The 23,094-nt window shown below is 38.3% G+C and overlaps 1 protein-coding gene across 1 annotated transcript in view; it reads right to left on the bottom strand.

Annotated features, from left to right (window-relative positions):
* Positions 1-23,094, bottom strand: part of LOC117380906 (kin of IRRE-like protein 3) — a 529,472-nt gene that overhangs the window by 131,797 nt on the left and 374,581 nt on the right. Inside the window, exon 4 of the mRNA XM_055226425.1 lies at positions 14,994-15,151. Within this exon, the coding sequence (XP_055082400.1) occupies positions 14,994-15,151 (158 nt within the window). The remainder of the gene's footprint in view (positions 1-14,993; positions 15,152-23,094) is intronic.

Below are 23,094 nucleotides of genomic sequence, written 5' to 3'. Positions count from 1 at the left end.
GCACATCCATACACCAGTGTACACAGGCACTGGGAGCGTGGTCGTTTAGGTGTGTTGCCCAAGGACACAATGGCAGCACTCATCTGTGGGAGCTGGAATCGCCCCGGCAAACTGTGGGTCAGTGGATCTACCAATGATGTTTATGTCGAGAGCAGGATTCGAACCTGCAACCTTCGAATCAGTGGACAAACACTCTACCGTTTCTCATTGCCACCGTTGCCATGCCACTTTGAGCAGGACATTCTCAAGGTGGTATGGCCAAAGATGAGTTTAGAGTAAGAGGGAAGACAAGATGGAGCACGCTGTTTTAGGAAAAGGTTGGATAAGCAGGTAGCGACGGGCTGACAGTTATAGAAGGTTATATGTTTAGGGAAGTACACTGCCTGGCCAAAAAAAAAGTCACCACCAAAAAAAAGGTCACACGCTCTAATATTTGGTTGTTCCGCCTTCAGCTTTGATTACAGCTCGCATTCGCTGTGGCATTGTTTCGATTTTGCTTCTCCAATGTCACAAGATTTATTTCCATCCATTAATTTTTCACCAAGATGTTGCATTGATGATGGTAGAGTCTGACGCTGCACAAAGCTTCTCCAGCACATCCCAAAGATTCTCAATGGGGTTAAGGTCTGGACTCTGTGGTGGACAATCCATGTGTGAAAATGATGTCTCATGCTCCTGAACCACTCTGTCACAATTTGAGCCTGATGGATCCTGGCATTGTCATTTTGGAATATGCCCGTGCCATCAGGGAAGAAAAAATCCATTGATGGAAAAACCTGGTCATTCAGTATATTCATGTGTCAGCTGACCTCATTCTTTGAGCACAAACTGTTGCTGAACCTAGACCTGACCAACTGCATCAACCCCAACGTATTTGCTTAGTTAAATCCAGGTGGCGACTTTTTTTTTGGCCAGTGTAAGTAAAGCATGAAATGTGACAAAGCGCAGAAGTCCTATGAGTGCAAACTATACTAATTTAATCCTGAAAATTATCAAATTATCTGTAGGATATCATTTGTTTCATTAGATTTTTTGTTTAAAATGATGGTGAATTTCTCAGATTTTAAAATATTTTGTGGTTGTTACTAAGTTCGATTCACTCACTAACGGTCGATGCCTTGGCAATTTGAATCTTTGCTGCGTATTTTTTGACTGCAAATTTGACATTTTGAATTTAGACTCTTGAATTTGAGGGCCTGAGAATATATCTGCTGAATATTGAAAAGGTTTACTGCCCAAATTAGCAACTGAAATTCAGAAAAAAAAATGAATTCAAACATGTTTTTTTCATGGTTAAAAAATGTGAGAAATTCACCACCATTTGGAATTCAAAATCAGATAGAGCCTCAGGATTAATTGCAATCAAATCAAAATAGCAATTTGAACAGTCACAATTAGCAAATCACTGCAAGACTGAAATTATTTAATTCGTTTGAGAACATAGACTGTATATATAAGTGGGCATAGCTACATTCCAAATAGGAAGTGATCATGGACACACATACGGCTCCATCGATTCGAAAACTATCACCCCTCTCTCTGTAACTGCTGCTGTCAGACTCGTCATTTTGGTCTTAAAATGTTCATATTGACCCACTCTACATGATCCTGGTATTTTTATTTCTCTATTGTGTCAGTAAATCAAAATATGAACATTAATAACAGACAAATCAGCAGCCTTCTTTCCCTGAGGTTCAAGGTTTCAAGTACTGCACAAAACATTTACCACAAAAGTGAAGAAACAACATTTATAAAGATTACCCTGCAAGTTTATCTTATCTCAACTCTTTTTGCAGACAATTTTCTTTTTTCAACATACAAACTATCTTTTTCCATCTTAGCTCAAATACATTTCTCAACAAGCCCAGTGAATTAAGGTCTGTACAAATACGTCACTCAATTTCCAACCTTCATTTGTAAATTATTTCAGTTACTTGTGACTCACTCTTCGATTTCATTTCGGGTTGCCAGGTCAAAACGGTTGATGATTTGGCGTCACGTTTGTGTCCTGTCCTAAGTGGGTGTCTTGCCCATGTAGGGACATTAGTAGAGATCGACTGATGAGGGGTTTTTCAAGGCCGATGCTGATACCGATTATTTACAAACCAGTGCAACCGATGGGCAATAAGCTCTGCCGATAATTTGGGCCAATATTCCGGGCTGATTTTGATTATTTTCCTTAAACTATGTCAGTTAAATTGACTCTAAACTCCCCCAAGCCCATTTTTTTTTACCACAAACCTATAAAAAGCTGTGCAGTCAATATACAATAAAAGACAATATACAAACTAACGGACAAACGATACCTCAATCCTTTTCCACCATAGATCAAATACATTTCCCCAACAAGCCCAGTGAATTATGGTCTGTACAAACTCGTCTCTCAATTTCCAACCATCAAACATAAATTCTTTCAGTTACTCGTGACTCACCGTATCGTTTTCATATATCTCGGCTTGGTTTCCACTGACCTGAAGCTAAAAATGATACGGCGGTTTGACGTACCAATCAGTCAACATTATCTTCGCTCGCTCACTCGATATGTTTAATAATTCAATGCCCGGCCAAAGAGCACTGATAGCCCATCTGCTGAACAAGTCACGGGGAGGTGAGATAGTCGGAATAGCCGCAGGGTCTGGACAATGTGATGTGGACGTAAAATGCAGTAAAAGCAAAAACAGGGTAATGGATAAGGTGATGTATCTCACGTAGGGCAAATTCATATGTATCTAGTTGGGCCAGTTGTCAATATTGTATTTATATATAGCTTGTCTCAGTCTATATTGTGTTAGTTGAATGCCACAAGGGTATTTGGATAGATGGACTTGGGCTTAGTGTAGAATGCACTAAGATAACAGGTGTATTGAGAGGCTAAAAGGCTTTTCTGGATAAAAAAAACAGATAAGGCACTGATTTTTCCCATGCATGTGCGTAAAAGTTGACTTGCCCCATGTATGAGCAGCTTTCGAGAAGACGATCAAACTTGACTATCTACAGGAAGTAAAAGTCGTAACAAGGTTTCCGTAGGTGAACCTGTGGAAGGATCATTACCGGTTTGGTCTCGGCCTCCGGGTTATCTTGACCTATCGACGCCTCAGACCCAATATATTTTTATTTCTGCTTCAAAAACTGCCAGAATACCTCACCTGCTTGGTAATCATTGATACCGGAACATTTAATACCAGATCACATGACTGCATAAGGCTAAAGACGAGCCGCACCAGAACTGAGACGGGAATGAGGGCCTTTAGCTGTTTTGCTTCACAAAAATGGAATACACTCCAAGGAAAAGCAAAACTGGACACGTTGGTGACACAATCGCAATGTAATAATCTGATAACAAACTTTTATACATGCACCTACAGCTGTTTTTGATTGTTTTGTCGGTTCGTGTTGTATTTTAAACAGAACGCCCATGAAAAAGAGAACCCAAGTGCTCTCATTGGGTCGCCCTGTATAAATAAAGACAAATAGATAAATAAATCAAATTAAATAAGTCCGCTGTGTGCTGTCTGCATCTAATTAGAAAGCATTTTATTATCCGAAAATCTCAAAAACTGCACTCTGGTTTCTCAAAGTTGCGAAAAGCACTTGTAAACTCATTGTGGTGAGTCATCAGGATGCTCGGAACGCGTACGGTAAGTGAGGAATAACTTTTTAGACCGCTGCAAACCGTTTAAAATGAAATAGCTCTGTTTTTCACGTTCATCATCCGGTCCGGTCAGGGAATTGAACCCAGGACCTTGTTGCTGAGGTAAGCGCACATACAAACCCTCCTCTCTCTCATTCATTCCGTCACCTCCATACGTCTACCCTTTTTTTTTCCCATGCACTCCACTTCACAATAACCCCAAGTAGGTTAACACTCCACTCACAAACGCCATACATCACCGTGGACACTAAAGACCTCTCCGACTGCCACTTGCGAGCATACTTCTTCTTGAGTGTAAAACCATGATGACGAATGAACGGACGTTTTGCTAGCGAGCTTTTTTTTTACGCTGTCACTTCTTCAATTATTCATTCGCCGTCAATGTAATCCACGCTAGCTAGCAAACACACACACACATATATATAACGAACGTACATTATTCCATGGTAACATCTCCGAGGAACCGACAAATTACGGCCAACTTTTCCCCCCCTAAGTGCATATCTTAATGGTATGTTCAAGGTAATATGGTACTCACAATGCAATATTTATACCTGAGGCCATGTCACTCGTTAATAAACATGCTTAAGAGACTACTCCGCTGTCTAATTTATGAGCGTGCATAATGAATCAAGGGCTATTTGGCTTGCCGTAGTTTCGTTTCGTTTCTCTCATGTCGCAGGGAGCGTTTCTAGATTAGTTGGACCGGGTCTCCGAGTCCGGTTTTGAACAAAGTGAACAAACTGCCAAAGACGACATCAATGATTCATCAAATTGGGGATTTTATGTGATTTTTTTTTTTTTTTATTCGTCATGTAAAATGCATGAGGTTCCATGTTGGAGCGCCGCTTGTCAAATTGAAAATCTCAGTCGGGGTTGCGAGGGAGACACGCGGGATAAAGCAGGTGTTTGAAGGCAGGCTAAACGAGAGGAGCATGAGAGGGGATGGTACAGCCTGGGTGAGTTATGTCGTAATTAAAATTTGCTTCGTTAAAAGTTAATTAGAGGATGGGATGCATTTGGGTTCGTCAATCAAAAGTGTGTGTGTTAGGATGCTCTGTTGAAGAGTTCCTAGGTTATGTCTTTTGTATTAAATTAAGAGATACATGCACAAACGAACACACAGTTGGGTTTATCTGCTTTTTAGGGACATTGCATTGACTTACATTCATTTCCTGGAGAATGATCCTTAATTTAAAAGGTCCAATGTTATTTTTTTATGTATTTGATCAAAATTTGTCTTGTCCCGGTACAGTTATATTGTGGAAGCAGTATATTGTATAAACTGAATAAAAGGAATTTTACTGCCCCATAATCAAGAAGTGTGCGTTAGTTTGTTGGGTTTTTTTTTTTTAGCTTTACAGTCATAGAAAAACTCCACTCTGGTCCCTGAGAGTTGTGAAAAGTTCTTATAAACTCATTCCTGTAAGGATCTCAGAATGCATAAGGTAAGTCAGGAATAACTGTTCTGTTTTTCACGTTTTTAGACAGTAAAACTCTGATACAACACCGTTAACCACATATATTATTACTTTTCTAACCTTAACCTAAACAGGGGTAGATTAAGGCCCTTTTGTGTCATACATGATTCTATGTAATGCCGTATGTATGTAATATAAGCAAATATATATATCAAAAAAGCCCAAATAACCTCAACTTAACTAAACCTTTCACCAAACCCTACACATAACCTATTTTAATCCATATCTGAACATTATATCATGTTGTTGATGTAAAAATAAAGGATTTACGTAATGGGGACCCGATTCTTGTCCCCATATAATAGGCAGCTTCACATAAATTGAGTCTGTATACTGATTTTAGTATCCAAAATGCCACAAATACCCACCCACACAGACATTTTTTGTACTATTATTTTACTTTTTACAATTAGAGCTAGGTGTGGGCGGTAAAACATTTTTAGATTCTGTCATCATTTGAGCCTTTGATGATCCGCTAATTTTTAACGTGGTTACCATAGTTACTCGCAGGCTATTTGATTTGTGAACTAACAACAGAAGAGCTGGATAACTTTTGCTATGCTGTGTCTTAAAATTGCACTGTGTAACTCGTCTGGCAGATGATGGGTACATGAATATTCCACAGTATGGCATTGAACTTACTACCTCCATGGAGACAGTTGTTGTTTTTTTGGGGTTTTTTTGCAATAAAAACACCTGTAATTGAATAAATTAAAAACAGGATCATTTAATTTCATACTGTGGAAAAATCATTCAAGAAGGCAATAAAACAGATGTACATTGTGAATTTGGGTTTATAAAAATCTTCTGAAATTCTATGGCGACTTTCAGATTAACCCTCGAGTTCATTCAGGGTTGTCAGATCAAATGTGGGAATGTGTCTCGCCCATGCAGGGACATTAGAACACAAAGCACTTGGACAGAGTTTCAACCGGCTAACCTATAGTTGGTGGTTGTATGCTTAGCCCATTGCTCCACCACAACCTTAATAATAATAGTAATACCCTATATTTATTTGGGGTTTGGAGTCACTATAAACATAATTGTAGTTTTTATTTTTTTATTTTTCAAACCTGTTGCTAACACTAGCGGGAGCAACCTTGGAGTAAGAAGGCACCTGATTAGTCTCTTATTAATGCTCATATCTTGATTTATGGACACATTAGCGAAATGAAAATACCACGATCACATAGAGCAGGTTAATATGAACATTTTAATATATACAGTCTATGATTCCTACATGAGAGCAGGAATCAAACCATCAACCTTGGACAAATTACCATAACTTACACACTAATCATACAAATAAACCATCTAGTTTTCTTTCATTTTTTTCATAACGCCCATGTCGAATCACTAGTTTCTCAAGCCCTAATTGTTCTCACCCTACACTAAAACACCAAAGACAGGCCTCTACACCATTTTTAATGAGACTGCGAGACCATCTCAAGTTGGATTCTCTAAGAATCTTTTATAATTACGCGCTAAAATAACCCGCCTTGTTCTCCTTTAACACAACACATGGAAAAGTACTCCAGACACCTCATGTAGTAGTTGCACTGCTCTAATGGGGTCGGACAAAAGCACAAAACCTTGCAGTCCATTAACAAGACACACGCCATGAGATGGAAAATGATTTTACACTAAATGCACATGCAGTATAATTGTGGCTCCAGTTGTACTTTCCTTTTAGATATAAAGTGAATTCAGTTTATGCTGGACCCAAAGTATATAAAAGTCTTTTTTAGGGATTATTATTGCCAAAACTCCATGGAAGTTTGGGTGCAACCAATTATCTTTTTTTTTTTTTTTCCTGAGGTTAGACTTTACATGAATACCCCCGATTACCAGCTCTAAAGAGAATGACTATGTTAAAGGTCCAATGCGTAACTTTTCTGGTGAAGGGTCTGTCTCTGTCACTTGCCAGATTATAGGTCAGATCTGTGGAGAGGTGACCCTATGCACAATAAAAATGAATGTTTATTTAAGTTAATTTCTTTAATAATAAAAAACAAACAAACAACTGTAATGGAATAAGATAGGCCTTTAACGCCATACTGTGGAACATTCCAGGCGAAGCAATAACATCTCAATGGAAGCAAGCGTAGAGCATCGTTAAAGGAGAGATAAAACGTTTGAGAGAGTCAGCTATTGGTATTGGACGTGTATCATTTAGTTCTTCGTAGCGTTGTCAGGATACTAAAATTTCAAACTCGATCTCAATATTAAGAAACAGACTCGATACTCAATGCTAATACCGATACTATGATGATAATTGAAAACTCTTTTTATATAGTCGTCCATGTAGGTTCAATAGTTGTCCATGGGCGTATACTAGTCTATGTTTCTTATAATTGTTCTGATACAGCTTAAAATCATTCTAAAGCTATTCAGGAAAGGTTAATTTGTCTCCTCTGAATGGACTTTTTTAGCATTGATACTTGTTCAAATGAGTATCTAATTTCGATTCTAGTTTTAATATTAATTAGTACCTGATTTTCAATACCTTTGACAGCTCCAGTCCTTCTTCCACACACCTGTTTTCTGCTGGCACATCCACTGCCACAGCTGCAGTACTAAACATAGCTCATTGTTAGTCAGATTCTGCATTTGCACCTAATCAGAACTCGTATACAGATCCTGAAAATATGTCTCTGGTTTCTGGTGGATAGAATGTACAGAAACGTTATAGATATGCACTGAGAAATTGCATAGTGGATGATTCATTTGCGACTGAAATAATAAGGGCCAACGCCAGAAGCTATGAATCTTCGGTGTGTTAGAGGCTGGGCAATGTGCAATAGTTACAGACTGATAAATGGAGCTGGACTGGGGATATGTAACCCGCGTCCTAAGCCCTATTATATGGATGCTACTTCCTGTTGACATAATCCCATCTGCCATTAAATTGTGGGGTCACCGAGATCACTTCCTGGTCTTTTCCTCCACTCTTCACTGTAGGTGTGGCTGTGGCATGCTCAGGTCGGCGTCCAGGACAAACTTGTGGATTTCCGGACTAAAACGTACCTTTTCTCATTCCAAACCCTCCAACTCACCTCTTGATGGCGAGGTGACAAATATTGACTTCCATGTGCACTTATCCAACTTCTGATTCTGATTTTTGGAACCTATTTATATCGTTTTGGATTAAAACTCGGACGATTGCCTCCACAACTTTTCGCGTCAACTAATAATACAAATACTAAGATATATACAGATACATACGAAAACAATAGGCAGAACTATGACAAAATTAGTCTTCAGCTCTTTAGGTCAAAATAACTCAGCTGTGTACTGTCAGGATCATAATCAGGAAGTGCCTGTTAGCATGTAAGTTGTTGTTTGCTTTACTTTTGCAGCAAAATTCCACTCTGGTCTCTAAGAGTTGTGAAAAGTGCTTATGAACTCATTGCAGTGGATAATTAGGATGGTCAGAATGCTAATAAAACTTAAAACTTTGGACCACTGCAAACCGTTTAACACAAACTAGTTCTGTTTGTTAGCAGGTTAGTTGTTGTTAGCAGAGCTGTGAGACTGAAAATTTGCCTTGTTCCTGAGATTGGGAATGTATTTTTATATGTCAAATAATAACTATTGTGTAATTTAGGCTTTTAAATTACAGGCAAATGCATGCATGTAGTGGCCTAATTACTTTGAATCACCTCAGCGCCGAGTTGTGCGCCGCGCTGCAGTTGGAATCATTTAAAGCCCAATTAGAGGAGAGCTGACGAGGATCTAATGAGTCTGAGATCAGGGTCAGGTGAATACGCTTTCATTTTAACCATAATTAAGGCTACATTCTAAAATAGTGGTGGTACAACTCCAATTTTTACTACAACAACGAGTGGAAATAGACCAATATATCAGGCCAATATTAGCACGTTTTAGCGACTCGACTATCGGTCTTAAATCTCCAGCACAGGCCGTTATTTCGTTTTGTCCGACCTGCTGCCTAAAGAATACACACAAAGCTTTATTTGAACACTAATATGCAAAAAGATAACTGCTCAAAATATGACTACACTGCTCTGTTGAAGGTTTGTGGTAAAAAGCAACTGTCGGTGAGTTTATCGTGAATTAAAAGTATACGATTTGGTGAAAATAATCAAAATCAAACCTACATCTTGGCCCAAAATTATCGCCAGAGCTTGTTGTCCATCGGTTTGTCCATATTCTAAACAATCAGTATCGACATCGGCCATGAAAAAAAAAAAAAATCCATATCGGGTGATCTCTAACAACAAGACTTTCATACTTTTGCTAGCTATTTCCTTCCTCATTCTGACACGTGCCAGTCACTGTTAGCCAATCACACCCTGCTAGCTTAGCCCGTTAACCAATTACATCTCAAGCGACTTAAAAAATTGACAGATTTCATGTTTTTCTAATTATGACTTGGTTTGACACAGTTTGAACAGACAAAATTAGTGTATCACAGAGGCTGCAATTTTTGAAGTACCATCATTTCCACTCGTGATGAAACAATACCGATACTTGATACTCTTGGCTGCAGATACCAAGAGCCGATACCATTATAACTGCGCTGCATCTTATTTGACGCTCACAGCTCACCTCTCAGCTGAGCAGTGAGCAGAGGTGACCATAAAGAAGCACATTAACCGCACATTCTGCTCAGATTTAGGACTCTTAAAGGTTTTTATAGTCCACAGAGGATATCAGCGCAGTGGTTGTGTTTATGATAGTAGCATGCTAACGTTGCTAAGTGGCGCTGGTGATTCGTTACTTGTGCACGCATTGTAATTTATGGTAATTGCCAAACAATTTCTTGGCAGTTAGTGCGGAGTGCAGTTGGCAAAGACGAAGTGGTAAATATTAAAGCCAGGTGCTTATAAATAAATTATTATTACACCTAACTATAGTTATTTCACTAGAAATGTAAAACAGCCTCTCAAATAAGTATTCTGAGGTGAAAAAGTAGGTTGTACTGTAAAAATCCTATGAAATGAATTTGATTTACCGCTATGATCAAACCTCTGTTATTGGTACTCAGTATCAGCGGGTACTCAAGATGAAGTACTCGTTTTGGTAAAGTGGTATTGGTTCATTCCTAATTTCCTCTTCCTTTTTGTCAATTCTTCTGGACCTGTTTAAAACGTAAATGTTGAGCAGAATGCTATAATTAAAACATAAATTAAATGCTATGTTTAATGTCATACTGTGAAATATTCCAGGTAAAGCAATGACATTTCCATGGAGACAAACAGGTTGTGTACCCTCTACCATAAAAGTTATAAAAGGATCAATACTCAATAACGATTTCGATTCCACTATGATAAAAAAAAGACTTTATTTAGACAATAGAATGTGATTTTTAACAATAAATTGTACTTCTTTTTCACCATTTGATCTTATATCTGTGTAATCCCTCAGTCGTCCATGTAGGTTCCATACTGGTCTATGTGTTTTATACTTGTTCTGATGCAGCTCTATTCAGGAAAAGTACATTTCTGTCCTGTGAATGTGACTTTTTTACTATTATACTTGTTCAAATCTAGTTTCAATACCGTTTTTAGTATCAATTAGTATCTGATTTTCAATACTGAACATCCTAATCCAACCCTAATCCCACTACTACTACTTCACAACTCCTTGACAATCAGATCATAGCACTATTTTTCCTCCAACACAAAGCATACTTTCTTGTACCTTGTCTAGTCATCTAAGTACTTATGGATGGACTGTAGCGCCGACTGCTTGTTAACAACAGCGTATCGATCTGATGTCTTGACGAGACCTTTTCGGAGGTAAACACAGACAGATGCTGCGCAGGGAGTCAAGGGCCCCGCTGGAAAGCTGGGTAATTTCTCTGCATGACTGCTGTCCACGCCAGCGCAGATACACCACTCACTCCTGTCTGTGTCCAATTCATTCGACATGACAACGCAAGCTACTCAACACATTTTTCAGGCTGGTTAGGCACTGCGTTGGAGGTGGAAGGAGAAAGATGGCTGTGTTATGTCAGTGTGGATGTCTTTTATAACTCTCTTTTTTAGTATTTTTTTTTACTTTTTATGCCATGTCAGTCAATCAGTCTCAACAACCCGAAACCTTATTATAACTTTACAGATGCGCTCTCTCAATCCTCTTTATCCTACTAGCTACAGGCTGCACAAACGCCACCACGGCAGCAGAAACACTGGCCTATTCAGCCTCTCGACTTCATCTTTATCCTCACCAACAGTGTCAAGCCTCTTTCGTCTTTCAATCTTTCATGTTCTCCCTTTCAATCAACTATTAAGTCCATCGGTTGAAATTCTATAGCATAGTTGTCTTAGCAATTATTTTTATTTATTCATTTTATTTTATGTATTTATTTATTTTAATTAGGACAGTGCATATTAATCAACATGTCAACAAAGAGCATCAATGTAAATATGCCGGAATTAGCACAATAGCTAGTTTACATCCGTTCTCCTAAGGCAGATCAGAAACAGAACATTTAAAGAAACACACACACGAGACAAAAGTGCACATAGACATGACAACAAGGTAACCACAATAGACCATTCTCTGAGTTTAAGAGGCCCCAAGAAGAATTATTATGATTATTTTTCAATTAATGTTTCGGAGTGAAGAGTGAGAATTAGCAATTTAAAACAAAATATTATTACTTTTGAATGGGGAAAAGTCAAATTTTATGCATAAATTGGAGAAAAAAACGCATCTCTCAACATTATTTTAAAGTGGAAAGGAACATATTTTAAGAAACATTCATGAATACAGCCCAGTACTCTTAACCTCAGTCACTGTTATTCTTACCGCTGTGTGTGTAAGTGGCAAAACCTTTGGCTCAAGATATGAATGAACCATGTACAATTTTACAGTATATTCCATACAGTACATAGCTCATGATCCTAGACTGTATAAAAAAGTGGACTAAGTGAGTGTGACGTCACCCATAGCTTGTGGCTCCAATCAAATGAAGCTCAGCAGTTATAGGGACGAATTTGAAGCCATGTTCAATATTTGAAATTCCAACTGCAAGTATCATAGCAACCAAAGAGCCAATGCAGAGCCAGGTTGTTGAAGGTAACATCCCTTCTTACAGCGCTGTTAATCTAACCTGTCGCTAACACTAGTGGGAGTGACCTCGGGGAAAGAAGGCGCCTGATTTGTCTATTAATGTTCATATCTTGATTAACAGACACAATAGCGAAATAAAAACACCAGGATCATGTAGAGCGGGTTAATATGAACATTTTAAGACAATGACAAGGCTCACTGCAGCAGTTACAGTGAGAAGAGTGACAACTTTTCAATGTAAGGTGAATTGGAGCCGGAAGCACGCTAAGTCCATGCTCACAATACAATAATGGTGATACGTGTGATATAGAATACTGCACATGATATTCTACAACTCAGTTTTGTGAAATGTACTAAAAATGTTCATGGTGATACAACGATACAGCAGCTCATGAGATCAGTCCTGTATCAACAAAGTAAAGACCCTGTACCTCGTTTTTCCTACGTCTTTGAGAAAAAATTGTCCTGCGTGATTACAGATATATCGTATAAGCAGCTCTACATGTCTGCTGCGTGTTCTCTGCATCTTTGGTCCAAGCATCAGAAAGCGCGTGTTAGCATGCTAGTTGCTGTTAGCTTGACCGTGACGGCAAAACTCCACTCTAGCGTCTGTGAAAAACAGCGACAGTAGCTCAGTTGGTAGATTGTTTGTCCATTGATCCGAAGGTTGTCAGTTTGAATCCTGCTTTCGACATAAACATCACTGGTTGTCACTGACACACAAGTTGGCGGTGGTGCGATTCCAGCTCCCACAGATGACTGCTTTTGTTGTGTCCTTGGGCAAGACACTTTCCTCCCAGTGTGAATGGGTGAGTGGTTCCTTGATGGTGGCAAAGCGCTATATAAAAATCTGACCATTTGTCTCTTACCTAAAGCTCATAAACTCATCCCTGTGAGTAATTAGGATGCTCTGTATAAGGTAAGTGATGACTTTGGACAACTGCAAACCGTGTAAATTGTACTAGTTCGGTTTTTCACATAAGAGCGTTTTTTTTTTTTTGCTCTCCACTTTGTCTGTGCAGAATGGCAGCTGTCCTTGTAGCAGCCGTTGATGTCACTGAAGCACATAAAGACGCATTAACAAACTATTCTGTTTTATATCGCCACAAACACTGGTGACCTCAAAGCCTTCTGACAAGCCTTTACGATTCCATTCGATTTGCGATTTATGTTTTAATAACAGGATTTTGTTCAAAGTTCATATTTTGAACGTGTCTAGACGAACTGACAAAAAACTCAAATATGAACTGACAAACCAGTACAGAAAATTACAGGGTTAGCAGTTTTCATGCAGAATAAGACAGGATATTTTGTTGTTTGTGGAGGAAATGATGGTACTTCAATAACTGCAGCTTTTGTAATGCGCTAATTGTGCACATTCAAATTGGTATTTTTTTAAATAAATGGGTGTGAATGAATGTTGGACTATCAGGGTGACAAATGTAGTCTTTTGCATAGCCTGATACAGCTTAAATGGAAAAATTTACAAAAGACTGTCACCTCAAAAAGCATCAAACCTGCTACAAGTGTTGGAAAAAAAAAATATCTGTTTTGTTGAACTGGATAGACCTTTTTATCAATAGTGCTCTGAATTAGTATGGTTCATTCAGGATGAATAAAAAAAATGTGTAGCTCAAAGTTCATGAAAAATAACGGCCTATACCAGATTTGTTTTCTATGTATATGATCAAAATTTACCTTGCCCCAGTACAGCTATTACTTCATTTATTTTTTTTTTTTATTAATAATACATCAGATTTATATAGTGCTTTTTTGGACACTCAAAGACACTTTACAAACAGTAAGTAGTACAGACGACGGTGTAAAACATGGGGGGAATGCCGGATTGAACAGGTGAGTTTTTAGTAATAGTAGTAGTAGTTTGAAGTGCTGCAGTGAATCCGAGTTCCTGATGGATTGTGGGAGTGAGTTGCACAGGACGGGGGGCGGGTGCGGTGGCAGCGAGGGCTCGGTCCCCCAAGGTTCAGCGCTTTGTCCCAATGAGGTGAGTGAAGAGGCTCATCTAAGGTATAAGCAGCTCAAAATAAGTCTGTGTACTAACTATAAAACTATCAAATGATAAGGACGTGTGCATTTTCCTGGAGTTATTGAAAAAACAGGGGCCAGATTTCTTTTGGCAGAACATAACACCGTATATAGTTGTAATGATCATGATTTCACGTATGTTCCAAGTATCTGTGACGTTTAGATTTTTCAATAACTATGAAACCCCAATATAATCTGACTATTAGCTTCCTACACATTGAACTTAAACTCTACAAATACTTCACATTAATGGCTTTTCCACCACTCGTATTATCAAACCGTCGAGCAGCCGTCAGAGGTGGATAGTACTCAGTTACATTTCCTATTTGAGTAACATATATATATACTTTTACGTTTTGTTTTTTGTTTTTTAATTGAAGTAATAGAACTCTTAGTTGAGTAAAAGTTTTGTTTACTCTTCCAAAAGGGACAAAATTTATGTTCATTTATGTAAAGTTTTTCTCATTTTTGTGTCTATCCTTTTGAACAAAACACATTTCGTGCATTCTTTAATGTTTTGTCATTTAAATTACATTAACATCAAATTATAAACCAGACATTCTAACAGTTACTTTTTACGTTACTCTTACTAAAGTAGTAGTTTTCCCAGATGTTTTTACTGTTTCGGACCTCTACCTTTTACTGTTACTGTTTCGGGCCACTACTTTATACTTGAGTAACATCATTTTGAAGTAACATGACTCGTACTTGTTCCAGTTTTACTACTCTACCCACCTCCGGCAGCCATCCACAGGGAGCCCAGGCCTTACCTTGGAGTACATGGCTCCGCTCAGCACAAGCCCGTTCCGTATCCAGATGATGGAGGCGGCCGGTTTGGCGTTGTCGGCGTGACACGTGAGGTTCAGGTGATCTCCGGCTCTCAGGCTCACCACGGGAGCTCCAACTATCACCGGATCATCGGGCGGCACTGTGCAAATCACAAACAAAAACGATCAAATTTGTATAGTAGGAATGGATATTTGGATATTTCTTAGCTTACAGTCATTTGTTTAGGTCAGAATAAGTCAACTGTGTACTTCTTCATCTAATTATGACGCGTTTCACTGTCTGATAATCAGGAAGTGTGTGGTTAGCATGCTGTTAGTGATTACTGTGATGCCCGAACACCCCTCTGGCCTTGAAACTTGTGAAAAGTACTTTTAAACTCTTTGCCGTGTTAAATTAGGATGCTCGGAATGTGCACGGTAAGTGAGGAATAACTTTGGACCACTGCAAACGGTTTAAAGTGAACTAGTTCTGTTTTTCATCTTTATAAGACAGTAAAAATCACGTACAATTGCTTTAAATGTTTCAAACCCAATCAAGAGCAACTGCAGCAACTTGTGTAGTAAAGTAAAGGCTGGTTTTCCGCTGTACAAATATATCGTATAAGCAGCCCTTAGAGTCAAAATGTGACTACTGTGTTTCCTGCATCTAATTATAAAGAGTTTTATCATTTGAGAATCAGGAATCAGTGCACTGTTAGCATGCTAGTTGGTGTTAGCTTTACCGTGACATAGAGGTGGGAGATGTATAAAAAAAATGGATAATACTGCAATTTTTGTTTTGGATATGCAAAATCTGAATATCCAGTATAGGCTAGAATAGAATAGAACAATAAAAAATGACCTCAAAAAGATAAAAATGTCTGGAGAATGAAGTGATATTTCTGCAGTGTTGTGGTTAATTGTACGTTCCATTTATGTTATGTGTTAGACTCAAACCATAGACTGTATATATAAATGGACATAGCTAACATGCTAGCTGCCCCGTTCCAAACAGGAAGTGATCATGGGTGTGCTTCTGACTTCATCGACTCTGGCTCCAATTCACTTTACATTGAAAAGTTGTCGCCCATCTCTCTGTAACCGCTGCAGTGAGAGTCGTCCTTTTGATCTTAAAATGTTCGTATCAACCCGCTCTGCATGTCTGTAAATCAAGATATGAACATTAACAACAGACGAATCCGGCGCCTTCTTTCCCTGAGGTCACTCTTGTTAGCGTTAGCAAGAGGTTTGATTGACAGCATTGCTAAGCGCCCGCTCCCTACTAAACCAGCGGTGCAGGCGGTAAGGGGCGTTACCTTCAACAGCCTGGCTCTGGATTGGCTCTTTGGTTGCTATGATACTCGCGGTCAGAATTCCAAATATGAAACTCGTCACACTCACTTAGTCTACTTCTTTACACATTCTGTAGTATCAAGATATTTTTTCAATATCGCCCATTCACTCCAACCACTGAAAGCTGTGAAACACTTATAAACTCATCATGGTGAATAATGAGGATGCTAGGAATGTGTTGTGCTAGTGAGAAATAACTTCGGACCGCTGCAAATAATAATAAATTAAGCACGTCTGTTTGGGTTTTTTTCATATTTTTAAGACAGTAGCTGAGTTGGTAGAGCGTTTGTCCACTGATACGAAGGTTGGCGGTTTGAATCCCGCTTTTGACATAAACATCATTGGTTGAGCGGTCAGATCCACTGAACCACAGTTTGCCGGTGCGATTCCAGCTCCCACAGATGAATGCTGTCGTTGTGTCCTTGGGCAAGACACTTAACCCGGCCTTTCTCACCGTGTCTGTGCGCACTCGTGTATGAAAGCGTGTGAATAAGTGACTGGTGAGTGCCTTGAAGGTGGAAAAGCGCTGTATAAAACTGTGACCATTTAAAAACATATCTCACTACTAATGTGTTTTAGTTTGTCGTAGATTGGTATTAGTAAAAGTTACAGATTTCTAGTTTGGACATTTCTGAGCCTACATCAATCGACTTAAATGTTTCAAACCCAATCAAGAGGAACTATAACAACTTGGAGGAGGGAAAGTTTGGTCCACTGAAATATTCATAGAAGTATTTCCATATCTCATCTGACTCTTGCGGGCCCAGATGATTACATGGGCTGGGCAGAGCTGAGCGACAGACAGTCCATATCTAAAGCGGGAATGTTTCACTCTGCTTAATCAGTTTCTTCACAATTCTTTCTCAGACATAAAATATTAAAAGTCTTTAGGTCTCAAATGTGGAGGTATAGATCAGCTAAAAACTGAACTGAAGTAAGAGTACAGTTAGTTCAAAATCAGTGAAGAAGTACTCAATTCTGTTCCTTACAAAACCAGAGCAAAAATCTATTTAAGTATTAAAGTGTAATATTCTTTAAACTTTAAAAATGTACTTAAAGTGTAAAAAGTAAAGGTATTTTTCACAGATTTTGAGATTTCATGATAAAACTTCAAATGTAGTGATTCTGATAAAGATTTGTGCTGATTTGTGCTCAACAGTAACAATATAATCAATCAATTTTCCCTAAATGAGTTTCAATATTATCATTTATCTCTGTGTCTATATTTACTTCAGCAAATTATCAAACTTCAAAATGTGCTATCGTGCCATGTGACATTTTTATCGATGCTTGCTCAAATAATTATCTAGCTTCGATAATAGTTTGAGTATCGATTAGTGTCTTATTTTCGGTACTTTTGACAACCCCAGTGGACATAACCTCTGATTTTTAATTAGATGTTACCATGATTTGAAGGACTAACTAAATAAAATCACAAAGGCATTTTCTAATAATACACCATAAAAATGAGGAAAGACTTTAAAGCCTCTCTGCTGCTGGTGCCTAGAGTCAGGACTAAACGTGGAGAATCAGCGTTTCAGTTTTATGCAGCTAAAACTTGGAACAGTCTTGTTGAAGATGTGAGACAGACCTCTACTTTGACTTACTTTGGCTACGAATTGGGCGATACAATTAAACTCGCCTTGTCTTACCTCAATCATATTTGAAGGAGTGGTGAAAGAAAATTGTTTATTTACTGTCACTGTTTTTGTCACTTGTAGAATTACTCAGGTGAATATCGGCTAATTTCATTTATATCAGTGTCAAACATAACACTGATATGTTTACATGTATAAGTGACAATGGACACATAACAATTCACTTCACTTGATTTACTGTGTGAGTGACCTCTACTGAGCACTTCTGACAGAATAAAATACTATGAAATTAAATCATAACAAAGTCAAAAGGAGAAAAGTGTCTCTTACAAGATAATAAAACCCTCAACGTGTCGTGTATCCAGTTAAGATGCATGACAAGACTTGGAACAGGACATTTCTGCTGTATTTTCAAATCTTTGACTAACCACTATTAAAGTAGTTGTATTATTTATTATTATGTTACAAACAGAAAACTAATTTCTAGAGGTGCTCTGAAAAATAAATGGTTTGTTGATCTGCAGAGTGCGAAGATCAGACGTACCAGTCACACTCTACTAGTTTAGATAACAGTGTTTTCAGGAGCGTCGCTAAAGCCTCTTATTAAACTCTACTGGTTAAACAGTTAAACATCCTTTTCATGTTCTGTTCTGTTTAAATAAACACATGTGGTTCATTCATGGGCAGATGCACCTTATTGGCTAAAAATGCCAACAAAATCCTACATATTATATAAACTAGGCTACTGAGATTTGGTCTAACTTATCCTATTACTTTTAAAAAAATGTTTGCATCACTATATCAAAGCCAATGTGATCCGTACCAGTCGATCAGAAATTCAGATGTTGTATCTGTGATTATGTCATACCGGCATCAAAGCCTGGTCGTGTCAGATCTCAGCAGACGGAGGCCTGGCTTGTACTTGGATGAGAGACTGCTGGGCATAAGAGGGGCCACAGTGGGGCCCCAGTGGCAAAAACTATTATTCTGTCCTTAAGCAAGACACTCCTACCTTACCTAGTATGAAAGTGGTGTGTGCATGAGTGTTAGTCGAGGACAGAGGGGCCGATGGTGCAGATTGGCAGCCTCGCTTTCGTCAGACTGTCCCACAGCTGCTGTGGCTACTTATTGTTTGGTCAGTGTATAACTCATTACAGTCAACACATATTAGACTCACTATGATGCTCATGAAATAAAATATATTCAGTATGTAGAATGTCAAAATCAAGCAGTAAAGTAAATGAGTGATGATTGTGTCTTCTCTTAACGCTTAATCCCTTATCCTTACAATATTAGAATAATGTGCAGTAGTGTTAATGTTTCTGAATGTGTCATTTAAAAAATCCTACATATTCTCCGTCTGTATAAACTATGTCGAAATTGATTTTTTAAATGTTTTATTGTACCATCAAAAATGAGCATTCATGGTTGTAGACAGTGCACAATTCGACCTACTATAACCAGCAGCCTCCATTCAAATCCTTGGCCGACTTTTCAGTTCTCCTTCATCTGAGAGCATTTTAAATGGGCTGTGCTTATTTCCCATTCGGGGTTCACACTCCCTGCAGCTGCACTCGGGATGGTTTGAGGGTTTTTCTGTAATAAGCTCCTAATGCGCCGCGTCTACCGAGCCTCAAGCGCACTTTTCTTTGTGTAATCTCATTAGCACTTGAGCTAACAGTAAGCTACAGCACAGAGTCGTTATTAAGCACCTCTTTATATCAGCAAATACCCAAAGTCAAGCAGAAAAGAGCTGGACAATATTTGAACTACATATGGTGGATTTTCATGATTTTTAAATTGTTAGCTTAGTTTGGTGGGATAATTACTGTGCGAAATTTGATCGTTCGAGTGGCAGCTTGTGAAGTAGAAAATGGCAGAAGTTTCATCCATATCCATGGGTTTCAGAATGATAAAAAAGCAGGATGATTGCCATGGCGACGAACAATTAAAAGCTAAATATTATATCTTTTGAATGGGAAAATGTTGCAGAAAACAGGCGTAGACATATAATTAGTCAATGCAGAAGATCTTGTCATTCACTTAACAACTTTTAAAGGGTTTTTTAAAGATTGGAAAGAAACAAACAATACTGCATCCTAGGGCTTTGTAAATGTAAGCATAGTGTAGCCTCTTTAAACCAGTTCACATTATCAAAAGTGAATTGGTTTAAAGAGGTTTTATCAAAAGCTCCATTCTCGCTTTAGAGATACGAGCTGCGCATTTAAACCTTCTGAATCCATCACCAACTTATCAAGACCTCAAAACGACCTTCCGCTCTTGAAAAGGATTTAAAACCTCATTCCATTGCAAAAGTTGCCTGAAAAAAGTCTTCAAATTAAAAAAAAAATAATAATTTCGACGGAGACGTTGATGGAATCCGCTTTGAAAACCACACAATAACTAAAGGAAACAGAAATGAGATGCGTCAGAAATGAATATTAGAAGCAGAAGCTATGAGACCTTCATTAAAACGAAGTCCCACTTTTCCAAATAGATTTAAAACGAAGGAATTGCAACCTTTTGCTTTTGAATTTTTGCTTTCTGAATACGGTTTTGAATTGCAAGTACGTAAGTAACATTAATCCATAAATGAGAGAATAACATCGGAATTCCAAAGAGTTGACCAAAAGAAGAAAAATCTATAATAAAATAATCCGAAGGAACAGTGTCTGGACGCCTGAAAGGTCTTGATTATGAAAGTGACTCTGATGAGGCTGGATGGGATTCAAACTCTGGTGAATTATTGATTTGTAGCACTCAGCTCATTAGACAGCAGATCTGGGGCAGGGCTGAATCAGAGGCGACATGCAGATGGCACTTCCCGAGCGGCGAGGGGCGGAAGACGAGGGTGTCGGTTCAACGCCCGTGCGCAAAAAGATGTCACGCATTACAGCCAGGGCTATATTTGCACGGTTAGGGTTATGTTAGTGTGGTGCGTTTTACCATCTGTAGGTTTTGAATACTAGTTGCTATGGTAACTAGGATTGTTGCCATAGCTTTAGCAATTTAGCAAAGACTGCCGTGAAATATCCAAAATGTAAATATTCACAAATGTTGAACCTGATCATTTTGATCAGTGACTAGACTCAAGAACTCACTGTATTACAACAAAATCTACATTTGAACAGTATTTATTTGAGCTGCCCCCATCTGTATTAAATATTATTGGCCTATAGAATGTTATGGGGCCATCTGAAACCCAGTATTATCTTTTTCTTCCCCAATTCAGGCATTTGTAGTTCTGCCAAATAAAATCTTGTAAATTCTTGGATATAATGCTATCAGTCACTCTCAGTCAAGCTCGTCCGTGAACTTCTCAGAATTCACTCAATATCGAAATTATTGTTTTGGACCTCTTATTTCGAAAAGCCGTTGAAAAGACTTGGCTCTTTTACTATTTATTTATATGACAGAAGCCGATGTTAAAACTCATTTTAACAACAAACTTATCACGTACAACAGGGGTGTCCAAACTTTTCTCATTAAGAGCCACATATAAAAACACAGACAAAGCTGAGGGTCGACTGAGGGCCATAGACTGAATACAGTGAATATTTCAAATCTGCATTATTATTACAGGTTAGACTGAACCACTAGACCTTTATTCATGCTTACATCCTCAATTATTAAATATTTGATACAGGCTTGAGAAGTAGATTTTCAGAAATGTACAGTAAAAAGTACTGTTTAAAGTAATGGGCCAATTCCCCTGTAAGCTTGAGGGTCAAGAAAAATTGGCCGCATTTGGCTCCCAGGCCACAGTTCGGGCATGTCTGGTGTAGAGAAACGTTCAAGGCTCAGATGCATTTAAAATGGTTCAAACTGACAGTGGGAGTGTTTACCTTTTCAAATTATGCATGATCAAAATAAAATGTTGCACTACAATAATAATTATTTTAAAACTAACTGTTATTAAGAGGCCAAATATGTTTTTTGTGCACAAAGCTCTCACTCGTGTCGCCTGCTCTGCTTTTGTGCTGATTCTTGCGTTGGTTCATTGTTAATCAGTGTAAAGATGCAGACAAATTACAAAGAAAAAGACTTGGATCCGCGTTGGATCCAGGTCCGTCCATTCATGTTAAGGAACCATTTAAAAAGAATCGCTTTGTTGACTAGTGTATATTGTCAATTATTAAAATAAATGAATAAATAAATAATAATAATAATGTGCAGAAATATATGCATGCATTTTAGTGGTTAATCTAAATTTCATGTTTGAAAATATACACATATTTCTAATGAACTGCCAAAATATTGTTGCTGCCACACCCTTACCCTAAAGTGCATGTTTTTAGTGGTTGAAGCAAGAAATATCAATACAATACAACAACAACAATACACCTAACCATTTGTATACACCACTTTCTGTCCCAATTCCCCTAAATTTCAAATTACACAACTTTAAAATGTGCTTTAAGGTCTAAAAGCAAACCAATCACACAGGGCCAACACACATCCACAAGGCCAAATATTTCTGCAGAACTATCAATAAAAGTTTTCACAGCGTATTTGAATGCTATTTCAATTCCATTAAACTTTTCGAGTCCCACAGGCTAAATTCAGAGAGCTCACTTCTTTTACGTGATTGGCTATACATGGACAGGACGGCTCGTTTACAGAGGAACTTGGACGGCAATTCTAATTATATTGCCAGCGAACTTATAATTATTAACAATGTTCAAACATAAAAAAATTGGAGCAGTATTTCAAATCAAACTGTGATGTGATCCCTGTGAAGCAATGCTAATTAAGTGATCATATTGATTCAGTGCTTCATGTTTAGCGCGTTCAAACGTAGACACACACCTACTCGGCTAGATACCTCCTCAGGGTCAGGCAACAGCTGAGCCTTTAAGTCCTTAGAAGGGCTACCCCAAAGAAGGAGATGGAGGAAGAAGGAAAAAATAACAGAAAAAAAGCAAAAAACAACTGGGCTTCACCAATCATAACACCAAAATTTGTATGTATTTTTTTCCAGAAGTTGCTGTGGGCGCCGCCATCGTCCTTCAGGTTGTTTTATTTTGCGTGGGACTGCTGATCTTGACAGTAAATAAGTTCTACAGGGACTACAGAGCCAGATTTTAGCAGCAAAACTTTTCTCAAATTCTCTATTGAAATGAACAGAGCAGGAGCCTCAAACTCGCGGCACA

Source organism: Periophthalmus magnuspinnatus, chromosome 14 (assembly GCF_009829125.3).
Source record: "Periophthalmus magnuspinnatus isolate fPerMag1 chromosome 14, fPerMag1.2.pri, whole genome shotgun sequence".
In the NCBI taxonomy this organism is placed as follows: domain Eukaryota; kingdom Metazoa; phylum Chordata; class Actinopteri; order Gobiiformes; family Gobiidae; genus Periophthalmus; species Periophthalmus magnuspinnatus.
Note: the sequence above shows the minus strand (reverse complement) of the source record. Positions and strands in the feature narration are given on the sequence as shown.